The sequence below is a fragment of the Eschrichtius robustus genome, chromosome 2, assembly GCF_028021215.1.
Source record: "Eschrichtius robustus isolate mEscRob2 chromosome 2, mEscRob2.pri, whole genome shotgun sequence".
NCBI classification, from domain to species: Eukaryota; Metazoa; Chordata; class Mammalia; order Artiodactyla; family Eschrichtiidae; genus Eschrichtius; species Eschrichtius robustus.
The window spans coordinates 178984436-178997229 of NC_090825.1; the positions used below are offsets into that span (position 1 = coordinate 178984436).

Here is a 12794-nt window from a genome sequence, read left to right on the forward strand (position 1 = left end):
CGCCTGGGTCTGGAGGCCGGAGGCGGCCGGCGGTGCCCTCCCGCTCCGGGCTCGTTAGGCCGGGCTCCCTGGGCCCAATTAGAGGTTCCAGGCTCACCCTGGGAACAGCTGAGTTCCTCCCACCCCACCCCAGAGGAACGTGAAAGAGCGCTACCTTGTGGGAGCTACAGCCCCACCCAACACCACCTGGTCCCCCGGGACCCCAAACCGCGCCTGGGTTTAGGACGGATGTGCAGCTCGCCTGGTGGAGACCTTCACCAGCCCTGAACTAATGCCCCCCCAGCTGTGCCCCACCCGATGCCCACCTTCTGACCCGGGGGACAGGGTCACAGAGGAAGGGGCACGGCCCCTTCTCGGCCTCTATTTAGTTCCTTTAGTTACTGCAGGGCCCCCAGGAAGTAAGAAGGGACAAAGTGGAGGAGATGAAAATGCTGGGGGGAGGGGTGGTGTTCAGGGTGCCATGGCCCCACAGAAACCCTGCCCTGAGCTAAGGCCGGCTCACCCCTGTCCCCCGGCATGGACAAGTCTCCAAAAGCAGCCCTTTCAGGCAAGGGAGTCCCCAGGCCGTATTCATCCCTGAGACAGGAGCCTGGGGCTGACAGGTGAACCCCCTCCCAGCACTTTCTCCTCTCGAGTTAAGACTTCGGGATTCCTGACTGAGGAGCCCCGCATGAAGTAAGAACAAGTACGGTGATGTCCACCATTCAACATTCCTGCTCCCCTTCCCCACGACCCCCGGCATGCAGCCCCTACCCCAGCCCGGCCCACAGCACCTGAGTTCATCGGCTCTGCTGACTCTAGCCCAGGGATCCAGTGTCCTGGACCTGCCAGCTGTCCACTGCGCCACAGGAAATGCACAACCGAACCCAAATCAGTCATGGGAAAAATAAAAAGGGTATTACTTTTTTCTTTTTTCTTTTTTTTTTTTTTGCTTTTTCAAGTCCAGTTTCCCTGAATGAACACAAATATATAGATATATATATCCTTTTCCTAGGTTTGATTCCTCCCCCAAGAATAAAATAGAATATTTACAAAACAAAACCCCCGAAACCTCTTAAAAACCCTACAGACTCTGAAGTTCACTATTTCTTTAAAAAAAAAAAAAAAGTTCCCGAAAGCAACAAGAAAAGAAATTCAACTGATCTTGGCTCAGGGGTTTCATTCAACGCAAGGAGCTGGGTGTGGTGAGTGTGTAATGAAGAGGGGAAAAAAAAAAAAGGGAAAAAAACAGATAAAAATGAAAAAACACAGTGCAGGGATGTATGAGGTAAACAGGATTGGCCTGTCCAAACTAGACACCAGTCCACGTGGGTCCACCAGGGCTGCAGGAAAGCCCTAGGAGACATCTGCCTCTCTTGTTTCTCATTTCCTTTGCTGCTCTCACAATTCGTCTCTCTGAATGTCCGAAACCTGAGTAATTCAAGTGTTCCTTGGTTTTCCCCTGTTTTATTAAATTTTCTTTATATATATATATATATATATATATATGTATATATATATTTTCTTTTCTTTTTGGCGTTAGCTGTCGCTCCTTTGTGGATACCTCCCCTCCCCACCCGTATCTCCCGCCATCCCGGCCCCTGCTTGGCCCACCTGGACCCCCTGCCCCGTCTGGTGGGCTCCCAGGGTGAGGAGTGTAGCGGTTAAGGCAATGAGTTATTTGAGGTAGAAGATGCGGGGGGTGCAGACAACCCCGCTGGCCCCGCCTGGCTGCCCGCGCTGCTGCTGGTCCCGCTGTTTGCTCCCCGGCTGCTGCCACCTCCGCCTTTGCTGGGAGCCGAGGGTGGCGTGGGGGCCGGCGGCTGGGCGAACAGCACTCCTGGTGCAAGGACAGGAGACAAGTCATGGAGAATTTAAAAGATCATGTGACAGGTGCGAGGGATTCCTGAGCGCTGACCCCTGTAAAGAGCGTGCCCGCCCCCCTACCCCCGGCTTCCAGGTCACCACCATCTCCTCAGCCTCCCCCCATGGCGGGGGGGGGGGGTCTTTACAGCAACCGAGCTGTTCTGTGTCAACATCGCCACCTGGTGGTCTATAGGAGCCATGGGTCTGATCACATTTTTTTTAGAACGAACCTGGAAACATCGTTTGCTATAAGATATATAACACAGGATATGTATTTCTGAGCACTTACTCTGTGCTGAGCTCCATGCTAAGTATAGGACACAGACTATCTCGCTTGAGTCTCATGAGGGAAGAGGTCTGGGCTCAAGAAGCCACATCCCCCCGGGGGGGGCAACCAGGACTCGGGAGAGAGAGATGTGGTCAAGGTGGGCATGGGGGCTGGGTGGTCCTACCTGTGTACATGATTCCATTAATCTCTACTGACATGCTAATACTGTTGCTGCCATTGGTGTTGGTCAGGTTTGCAGCCGAGTCCTGGCGGCTCTCGGAGCCTGCAGGAAGAAGAAAAACCACCCTTTGTAATCATAAACCCACCTATGCAATGATCTGGGTCACATGGGTCACCCACCAGACGTGAAGCTTCACGAAGCGCTGGACAGGATCTCTCAGCAGCGCACACAGTAGGTACTCAATAAATACTTATTGAATAAGAATGAATTTGTCTCAAGTTTGCTTTTTTCTTGATAACAAGTATTTTTTCTTTTTCTTTTTTATAATTTTTACTGGACTATAGTTGATTTACAGTGTGTTAGTTTCAGGTGTACAGCATGATTACAAGTCTTAAGCGGTGTCCCCACACCCAAATCATGTCATTCTTTTTTTTTTGGCTGTGCCACGTGGCTTGTGGGATCTTAGTTCCCCGACCAGGGATTGGACCCAGGCCCTCGGCAGTGAGACCATGGAGTCCTAACCACTGGACCGCCAGGGAATTCCCCATGTCATTCTTTTTAATGACCACAAAGTATTCCAGACTTGATTCATGAATTCCCCTACTGATGGACACACTAGTGACGTCATGCAAATAACTGCAGTGAACATCCTTGAAAACCTGTGTTTCCTTGTTTCCCTACATTAGTTCTGCTCTAGATACCAAGCAGAATCACCCGGTCATGGGGCAAGCACATTTTCTATTTTTAAAAGAGACTGCCAAGTTGCCACCTATTTACGTTCCCACCAGCAGGACCGATGGGGCCCATTTCCGCACATCCTGACCAACGTTTGATATTATCAAACTCTGACGGGTGAAAAATGGTATCTCCTTGTTAACTTGCAGATCCCCAACTAGATGGAGTTGAACAGTTTTTCCTATGAGTTTACGAGTCACAGCTGCCCATTTCTTCTACTGGTTTGTTTGCCTTTCTATCTTATTGATCTGTAAGCACTCTTTACACATGGTGGCTACGAGGCCCTTGTGTGCATGCAGGAAGCACAGAGGGTCTGAGCGCCAGGGTGGTACCTTGGCTGTTGATCCGGATGCTCATAGGCAGCTGGGCCGTCATGGCCAGAAAGTTCTGCTGTAGCGCTCGCTGCATGAGCCTCTGCTGTTCCTCTGCCACCAGGGCCATCTTCTTCTCAGGAGGCTCCCCAGACTCCAGCTTCTCCCGGAGCTGCTCCAGGGCGGCTGCCTGTGCCGCCACGGCCGCCTGGGCCGCTACTGCCTGGGCTGCCACCACAGGGTGACCCGCCAGGGAGACTGGCAGGCGGCCGGGGACCGTGATGGGGATGGCCGAGTCCTCCTCTGGACAGGAGAGAAGAGGGGTTGGTGGCCAGAATGGAACAGAGGTGGCCCACTCCCCACCTCCCATCCAAGGTAGGAATGTGCCCCCTTGAATACCTCCACCGATGGGGCGCTCACTTCCTTTCCAGGGAAGTGGACAGGTTTTTGAAAAGACACAAGTGCCATAAGATCCTTTCTAGTATCAGGCTGACATCAGATACCAGCATAATGGTAATATAGGTCATGGTGACAATACTAGTTACAGTGACAGTATCATAGTAGTATTTAGCATTAGTGTTATAGAGAGACCACAATAGCACATATTACATATAATACTAGTTACGACAAGAGCTCATCACATGTCTTGTCTAAAGCACTTAACGTGAACCGTCTCAACAATCCCATAACCACCTAGTCACCCTTTTCTCCACTTTACCGCTGAGGAAACCAAAGCCCAGAGAGGATGGATAATTTTCCTGAGGCCACAGACCTGGAGAGAGGTTGAGCTGAAATGAAACCCATGCAGCCCAACTCCAGAACCAGCTCCTAACCATTCCCCTGTCCTGTGGTTGAAACAAACGTCCCCGTGGGTCCCACCCACTGGTCCCACTGTCTCCTCTTCTGACTCTCCCTCCCGTGTCTATCCCTGGTGGCCTGGGGCTGCCTCTCCAGGAGGGTCCCCACTCCAAACTTTGCAGTTGCCAGGCCCTCTGCCCTGGAGTCTCTGTAGCCCTTTCTGCTTGCCTCCCTCTCAGCTGAAAAGAGCCCCTGGGACCCATCAGAACCAGCTTTTCCTGGCCCCCTTAGTAGCTCCATTAGGTCCGAACCTCTCTCTTATCCGCCCCCGTCCTCCCTAGCTCCAGCACAGGACCTCGCATGCAGCAGATGCCTAATGACACTCACGGGTATCGCTGCAACTCCCCAAGGCTGGGGGGTAAACTGAGGCTCACAGAGGCCGGAGGGAGCTGACACTGGTGAGACCCCATTCACCTTAGATCTGACCAGCCCCAAATTTTCAGGGCGCTGTGAGGATCACCTCGGATCCCCGGGCCAAGCTTGGGAAGTAGGGAGTCACAGCTCATGTGGCAAATGAGAAACGGAACCTCGGACAGGTGCACCGAACTGCTTGAGGCTGGGCCACCACATGTGCTGTTGGTGCTTCTGTGTTAGCGAGGATTCAGAGACTTGCTGGAAGAGGGGACTGTGATCGGCTGGTGATGTCTGCCATGGATGGGGACTAGGGGTGGGGGGCTGCCAGCTACCTGCAACCCCAGGCCTGTTGCACGCTGGGCATTTTACACACTGAAGGCTCCCTAACACCCCCACAGAGAAGGCATAATTTCCCCCACTTTACGTGTAAGGAAAGCTGGGCTCAGAAAGGGGCAGTGAGCTGCCCAGGGGCACCTAGCAATAGCTTCAGGGGTGGTTAAAGAGTCCATTTGATGACCCACACGACACCCTTGGTGTCTGGTGGGTCAGTGCGTTCAGGAGGATTCTAAAGCTCAAAGGGAAAAGAACACAGTGATCAGCTAGTAATGTCCGCCAAGTGCAAGGGACTAGAGAGAACGACAGCGATGAAAAGCATCAGCCTTGGACTTCCCTGGTGGCACAGTGGTTAAGAATCTGCCTTCCAATGCAGGGGGCCCAGGTTTGATCCCTGGTCAGCGAACTAAAATCCCACATGCTGTGTGGCCAAAAAATAAATAAAAAATCAAAAAAATCATAAATAAATAAATAAATAAATTAAATAAAAACACCAGCTACAGGCAAGTGGACTGGGCCAATGCTACAGTAAGACAGTGATTAATTAGTAATGTCTGCCACGGGTATAGGATAGGAAAATTGGGTTTGATTTGCCATGTCTGCCTTGGCATAGAACTGGAGGAAAAAATTATTGATTGGTGATGTCTGCCGAGGGCACAGGTTCAGGGGAAATGAATTGATTAGTGATGTCTGCCTGCTAGGGACTTGGGGCTGGAAAAATGGCAATTGATTAGTAATGTCTGCCACAGGCACAGCACTAGCAGGTTGGCCGCCCTCTTACACACCAACTTTGGGGTCTATCATCCCGGTTACCCAGGGAAGGGAGAAGGCGGCCCCCTCCCTGGGACACACTGCCAGGCTGAAGCTGAGTCAAGATCGGGCCCCAGGCCCCATGCAGCCCTCACCTTTCTTGATCTTGGGGGCTGGGGTGATGGAGCTGCCGTTGGTGCTGGCGGCCAGGCCCAGGGAGGACACAGGGAGCTTGGGCGAGGAGAGCATGCTGTGGGCCCCGCCCGGTGAGTAGGCGAAGAGGGAGCCCCCAAAGCTCTGGCGCCGGCCCTCCCTCCGGTTGCTGTCGATGGCCGCCTGGAGCTCATTGGGGTTGCTGAGGCCACGCTTCTCACACTCGTAGGGGTACAGGTACTTCATGTACCTGCGGGCAGGGGCAAGGGGACAGGATGGCACCTGGGATGTCTCTGGGGTCTGCATAAAGCCAAGCCCCGCTGCAGCACCAGCTCCCCATCCCCATCCCACAGCTCTGCCCGGAAGCACCCGGCAGCCCTCCAAGCCGTTGTCCTTGCCGTGCTGTTCCCTCTGTCTCCATGCCTGTCCTGTGACATGTCCCCATCCCTGTCCCCACATCGACTACCTGCTATTCCTTCAACACTCAATTTGCATAGCCTCAGAGCCAGGACATTCCACCCTCCACCCTGTGCTCTGGCCGCCCACTCCCCCCACTCCTCCCCGCCTTGGGTCCTTTCTGCCCAGACGCCGCGGGTGGGCACTCACTGGGTGCGCAGCGTGAAGGCGGCGCTGGTGATGGACGTGGGCAGGTTGAGGCCCTTGGTGATCTCCCGCCACAGCTTCTTGTTGATGACCTCCACCAGGCCGCCCTTCTCCGTTACCAGCACGTACAGCATGAACAGGTCGAGCACCTGCTTGGCCATGATGGGGATGCGGTTCACGGGCGTCCCTGCAGGGAGGGGGGGTGCTGTCACCTGGGGTGGTGCCGACGCGTCGGTGAGAGCGGGTCCCCTCGGCATAGCTGAGCTGGGGCGGCTCACGCTCTTGGGGGCCGTCCCGGACGCTGTGAGGGGAGGAGCAGCCTCCCTGCCCCACCCACTGGATGCCAGGAGAGAAGCCCCCAGTGTGACCTCCACAGCTGTCCCAGGCGTCACCCAGTGTCCCCTGGGGGCAGGGTCGCCCGGGTGAGACCCCTGCTTGCGAGAGCCCTGAGGAGGCAGCTCTGCCTCAGTCTCTCCATCAGTGATCTGGGCTCATGCTGCTCTCACCTGGGTGGGTGAGGGGGGAGCTGCAGGGCCAACCTGGGGGCCCAGCATGAGAAACACAGCCGTTGTTATTCCTCCTACAGACACGACAGCTGCCAAAACAACTCTGCTGCGTTGGGGGCTTTGCAGTGGGGGAGGGAGGGCTTGATTAATCCACTTTGCAGCTTAGACAGTGGGGAGGTGGGCCAGACCTGGGAGGGAGGCTGGGGGTAGCCCAGCCTCAGGAGGGGGCTCCTCCCTAAAGACAGCCCTGCTCCCATCTTACGCCCACCCTGATGCTCCAAGCCCCTGCACACGCCATCTCCCTGTCACCCAGAAGCCCCAGCCGTGGGAGCCCTTAGGTCTCAGCTCAGCCTGCCTGGCACCATCCTGGCTGAGGGTGGAGAAGCCCCCACTTAAACCTCTCTCCCTGGCAGTGAAAGTACGGGTTTACTGTCTGTGGCCCCCACCTGCTGTCCTGCTCGCATGGGGTCCCCCGGCGCCCAGCCTGGCATACAGCAGGTGCTCAATAAACAGTGAAGGTTGATGGCCCCCATCCCAGCCCTGGGGGCATGCTTGCCGCCCCTGCAGAGATGGCAAAGGGAAGCTCCAGGATGTGCTCCTGCTCCCTGCCCCCGCCCTGGACGATGCCCTGTACCCAGGACCCTGCTTCCTGGTCCCCCCTCTACAAGCTGGACATCCCGGAACCACCTCCTGCCGACCTTGACCACTGCCGGGCCCTTCCCGGGTTGCAAAATCCCCAACGAATGAAGACCTCCTGGAGTGGGTGGAGGAAGATGGGCCTCAGACCCCCACGCTACCCGCTTCATTTTCCAGCCCAGGAAGGAGAGAGAAAAGCAACGCCAGGTGTCAGCAGCACACCCAGCCCCAGAGATGCGCCCACAGCGGCCACCCAGCCCACCCAGGACGCTGGTTTAGGCTCTGCATTGGGAAAAAGAAGGAATCACACCAAAGCTCCTCCTGGGACCCTGCGCCCTGGCTCGGCAGCCAGGCGGCGGATGTTTATAGAAGGAGCGGGGCTGGGAGAGCACAGAGAGGCATTGATGGAGGCAGGCAGGGGTGGGGGGGGGGCGATAAGGAAGGGCGGAGAGGTCATCAAGGAAACTGCAGGAGGGTGGGGTGCAGGCAGGACCCCTCCTCCATGTCCAGCCCCCAGAGAATTCTGAGAGATATCCAGTTGGAGGTTTTTACTTTGTGATGTGGGGAAAAGACTACTTTATTATGGAATGCAGGACATGGTATCCAGATTCTCAGCCCCAAAGCCCCCGACTCCAATTATAGAGGGGAGGGTTCAAGAGGAAGGTAGGGAAGAGAGGGCCTTGGAGCTGGGTTTTGAGGGTTGCATAGGAGTTTGTTGCTTCCTGTCCTCCAGGAGCACCTGGCTTGGTGAGGGAGACAGGGCTGGACACAGACCCTTGAAGCCCTGTGTGGCCAGGAGCTGGGGTCCCCAGAGGACTCCAGCCTCACCACTCTGGGGCAGCTCACCATACTTTCTCTGTGCCTCCAGGACACCAGGAGCCCAGTCTGGGGCAAAATGGGTGGGCTCCGGGCCTGGGAGCTTGGAGCCCCATGGTGGGGGGGGGGTAGTGGGGGGCTCAGGTAGGTGTGGACAGGATGATAAAGGGTGGGTCGATCTCTCTGACCACATGGGGGGGTGGGGGGGAGGAGAGGGGGGGCAGCAGGCCTGGCTGGGTCTGGATTCCTCCACCCCTGGCACAGGAGGGGTTAACGTGGAGGCCGCAGCCCCCTCCCCTTTCATCTCCTTCCCTTCCGGCCTGGGCCTGGTTGGGTCTGTGTTTACAGAAGCTGCTGGCAGGGAGGGGCAGCCAGGGGCCCTGGACAAAGAAGCCGCCTGGCTGGCCCCTGCAACAGTCATAGCCCATGCAGCTCCCCTGCCCGCCCCACCCACCCCCGCCAGCCCCGCCCCGGCCCCGCCCCTTCCTGCCTCTGTGGCTCAGAGGCCCTCTCCCCTCTCCAGGCCTCAGTTTCCTTCCCTGAACAGTGGGGGTCGTGATAACCCTGCTGGGGGTGTGTGGGGGGAGGAGGTATCAAGGAAATGAGCCCCACCCGCAGTGGGTGCTCCTGGGACCCCTGGCTGGCTGGCAGCTCTGAGGGAGGGCCCTGGGGACCCTCTGGGTGCCCTCCTCCCCCATCCTCCCTGGGCCTGGCTCACCCTGAATGCCCCCGACATTCCCCAGCGTCTGGGCCATCCGTTTCCCCACCTGGACACCCACCCAGACCAGTCCCTGCTCCCCAGGCCTGGCCTCCGTCCCTGGTCGTCTCGCTGTTCTCAAGGCCGCGTCTGGCATCCGCCTCACCCCAGACCCCAGGGCGTAGGGGAATACAGGTGGCTTGGGCCTGGTACACTGTTGGCGCATAATAACTGTGGACCTGGCACTCAGCGCATCTGGGGCACTGCCACATGGGGGGGATGGTGGCCCACCTTACAGATGGGGGAACTGAGGCCCCAGGTGGGAGCAGGGAGGGGCCTGGACCCAAACCTCCCACCAGTGGCGGTAGGAAGGCCAGGCTCTAGCCTGTGGGGAGCTTCTGTCCTGCCACCCAGCGCCCGCCCGCCTGCCTGACTGGGAATCCAGCCCTGCTCCCCAAACAGGGGCAGCCCCGCTGCGGGGGATCCGGGGAGCCAGGACCCCATTGCGCCCAGGTCTCAGCAGCAAGGGAGGAAGCCTGGACTGTCAGTTCTGGGTTGGGGCCCTGAGACCCGCCCCCCCCCCCCCACCCAAGGACTTACCCCTCAGACTCTCACAGCTGTGTCTCCCCTATCAGACCCTCAGGGCTGGGCTGTGTCTCCTGTCAGATACCCATGGCAGGATGGTGCCACTTCTCTCAGACCTCCCCCGCCACCATGGCAGGGCTGTGTCTCCCCCCTCAGGCATCTCTTGGATGCCTCCGGCCACAGAGAACTCACTCACAACCTCACTGACACACCTGCCCCGGGCAGTGGCCAGCAGGGCCCCCCGTCCTGCGTGCTCACATCCGGGACTTCCCGGCGGGCAAGCCTCACCTCGCTTCTGCATGAAGCTGAACAAGTCATCCAGGAACTCCTTCCTCTTGGGGTCCCCGTCCAGTTCGTAGAGCTGCGACGGCAGGGAGGGGATGGATTAGTTGGTGCCAGAGCTTGGGTGCGGGTGCCACGTCCACATGGCACGGAGGGCCAACCGAGGGGTCCCGGCCCCAGACCCCCCGGCCCCCCACAGTCCAAACATCTCCTGAGGCCTGCCCCCGCCACTGTCAGACAAGGACCCTAAGATACCTGTCCTGGGGCGGCCGTAACAGCTGACCGCACACTTGGCTTAAACCACACAGATTTATCCTCTCCCGGCTCTGGAGGCCAGCCGTCTGAGATCAAGGTGTGGCAGGGCTGTGCTCCCTCCAGAGGCTGGGGCGGGGGGCGGCTGCGGGGGGATCCTTCCCGCCTCTTCCAGCTCCTGGGGCTCCAGGTGTCCTGGGCCTGTGGCTGCATCACCCCGGCCTCTGCCTCTGTCTTCAGGCGGCTTCTCCCTGTGTCTCTGTGTCCAAATCCCCCTTTTCTTATGAGGCATCACTCACTGGCTTTAGGGCTACCTCATCTCCACCCGTAACTAATCACATATGCAAAGACCTGATTCCCAAATCACGTCCCGTTCACAGGTACCTGGAGCTCAGACTTGAACATGTAATTTTGGGGGGCACAACTTATCCCACCTAGACCATCGCCACCACGAGGATGGGGGACGTCCGGCATGGTCCACCGAGTCACACGCGTGTGCTCCTGAGAGGCGGCCCATTTTGTAGCTGAGGCACAGAGGCAGGCCTGAGCCTGGAGTCAGGATTCTCGGGGACTCTCAGCACAGGCTCTGTCCTGCGCACCTGCTGCCTGGGTTCACCAGTCACCAGGGCGGGGAGAGGGCCTCGGTCTGGGCTATCAGCGGGGCAGGGGGTCCCCAGACTCAACCCTCAGCTCCCAGGTGCTGGCAGGCAGGGGAAGCCAGCAGAGATAATTAGAGAGCAAAGTTGGGAGGGGGATTTGCCGGGGGTGGGCAGGCTTCAAATTAAGTTTTGGGGAATGCAGTCCCCATGGCCACCTGGACACAGAGCAAGTGGGACTGTGTGGGGCCTTGAAACCACCAATTAGCCCCGGCTGGGATAATCCGTCATCAGGGCCCAGGAACACACTGATGCCCAGCTCCTGCGGTATGGGACATCCCCGGGCCTGGGGAGGCAGGGTCCTCGGGTTGGCTACCCCTCAGCCACCTCGCCCCTCTCTGGGCCTCAGTTTCCTCATCTGTGTAATGGAGAGAAAGTGGCGCCCGCAGGGTACAGGCTGGGGGGGCCAGGAGCCCAGACCTGGGTGGTCGAGGCCGGGCCTTTGTCTCCACCCTGCCAGAGCCAGGCTGGCCAGCTGCATTCCTGCACTGATTTATGGTGGCCAGGGAGGCCCCGTTTTTCCCCCTGCCTGAGGGGTGTGGGGCCTGCAGGTGGACCTTCCCATGGGCACGCACCCGCCTGGGCCGCCTCCACCGCCCCTGCCCCATCCCCATTCCCCCTGCCCGCACGGCCCCCAGCACCGTGTGCGCCCCTCGCCCCCCTCTCCCCTCAGCCCCTTCATCAGATCCCCATGGTTCACAACCTGGTCCAGTCTCCTGTCTGTCTGCCCGGCTAGAACGTCGGGGATTTTGTCTGTTCTGTTTTCAGTGTCTAAAATGGGGCTGAGCACACAGCAGCTGCTTAATAGATGCTCGTTAAGTGAACCCTGATTTTCTCGGCCGCAACGTGGGCCAGGCTGGGCAGAGAAGACCAGAGAGACTTGTGGGGAATTGCCCTCAAATTCCCATCCACCCGGAACCTCAGGATGGGACCTGATCTGGAAATAGGGTCTCTGCAAATGACATTAGTTACGATGAGGTCCCAGAGTAGGGTGACTGGTGTCCTTATGAGAGGAGGAGAGACACAGAGACACACGGGGAGATAGAGGCAGAGACTGGGGTGACGCCTGGAGCCCCCAGAAGCTGGAAGAGGCAAGAAGGACCGTCCCCTGGAGCCTGAGCAAGGCCCAGCCATCCCCTGACCCCAGACGTCAGTCCTCCAGAACTGAGAGTAAATCCCTGTTGTTCTAAGCTGCCCAGTTTGTGGTCATTTGTTATGGCCGCTCCAGGAAGCTGACAGGGGACCACCGAACCTCAAGCCCTTCCTGACGAGGGGGCGACATCTCCTTCCTTGAGATCCCGACCTTGGTGGAGGGGGATCCACCCGGCATGAACCCCTTCCTGGGCCCAGCTCCCGCAAGAGAGCCCAGTGCCCCTCCTGCCTCAGTTTCCCCATCTTTCAGAGACAGTGGGTGATAAACACAATAGCTTCACCCTGAGCTCCTGGAACCATCAGCACCTCCGTATTCCAGGTGGGGAAACTGAGGCTCAGGGCAGAGAACAGCTGCCGGGCAGAGAACAGCTGCCGGGCAGAGGCGGGCCGGCTTGGTAGGGGGCCCGTTAACTCCCAGGCCAAACGGTGGGCGGGCTGCCGTGGCACGGCCAGACCCCCGAGGGGCCAGGGCATTGTGCGAGGCCATAAAGGGGGTGGGCAGGCTGCCGACAGAGAAGGAAGCTTTAATGGCTGTTGCTGTGGGCAGTCGACAACAAAGACGGGCAGTAAAGGCCGCCCCAGCTTTATGGGGCTCTGGGCCCAAGTTCCGCACCCCTGCAGGGTGTGTCCTGCCCTGGCCAGCCGGCTAGGGCTGCCCACCAGGCCTCAGGGATGGGGGAGCTGGGGGCGGTGTCCAGGCCCCCTGTGGTGGTGTCCGGGGCCCCCCTCGTGAGCCCCTGGGCCCGGCTGCCTGTCCTCACAAGGCTCTCAAGCCACACAGCTGGGCCACAACACATCCTGAGCCACGCCCAGGCCTCGGG

The 12794-nt window shown here is 58.4% G+C and overlaps 1 protein-coding gene across 3 annotated transcripts in view; it reads right to left on the reverse strand.

Annotated features, from left to right (window-relative positions):
* Nucleotides 1–801: 801 nt before the first annotated feature.
* Nucleotides 802–12794, reverse strand: part of ARID3A (AT-rich interaction domain 3A) — a 33698-nt gene continuing 21705 nt past the window's right edge. For all 3 annotated transcript variants that reach the window (XM_068537438.1, XM_068537437.1, XM_068537436.1), the window contains exons 4-10: nt 9920–9992; nt 6395–6578; nt 5791–6038; nt 3362–3643; nt 2298–2396; nt 1594–1819; nt 802–838 (exon numbers count right to left, since the gene is read on the reverse strand). In XM_068537438.1, coding sequence (XP_068393539.1) covers nt 1644–1819; nt 2298–2396; nt 3362–3643; nt 5791–6038; nt 6395–6578; nt 9920–9992 — 1062 coding nt within the window. In that variant the 3' untranslated portion in view covers nt 802–838; nt 1594–1643. The remainder of the gene's footprint in view (nt 839–1593; nt 1820–2297; nt 2397–3361; nt 3644–5790; nt 6039–6394; nt 6579–9919; nt 9993–12794) is intronic.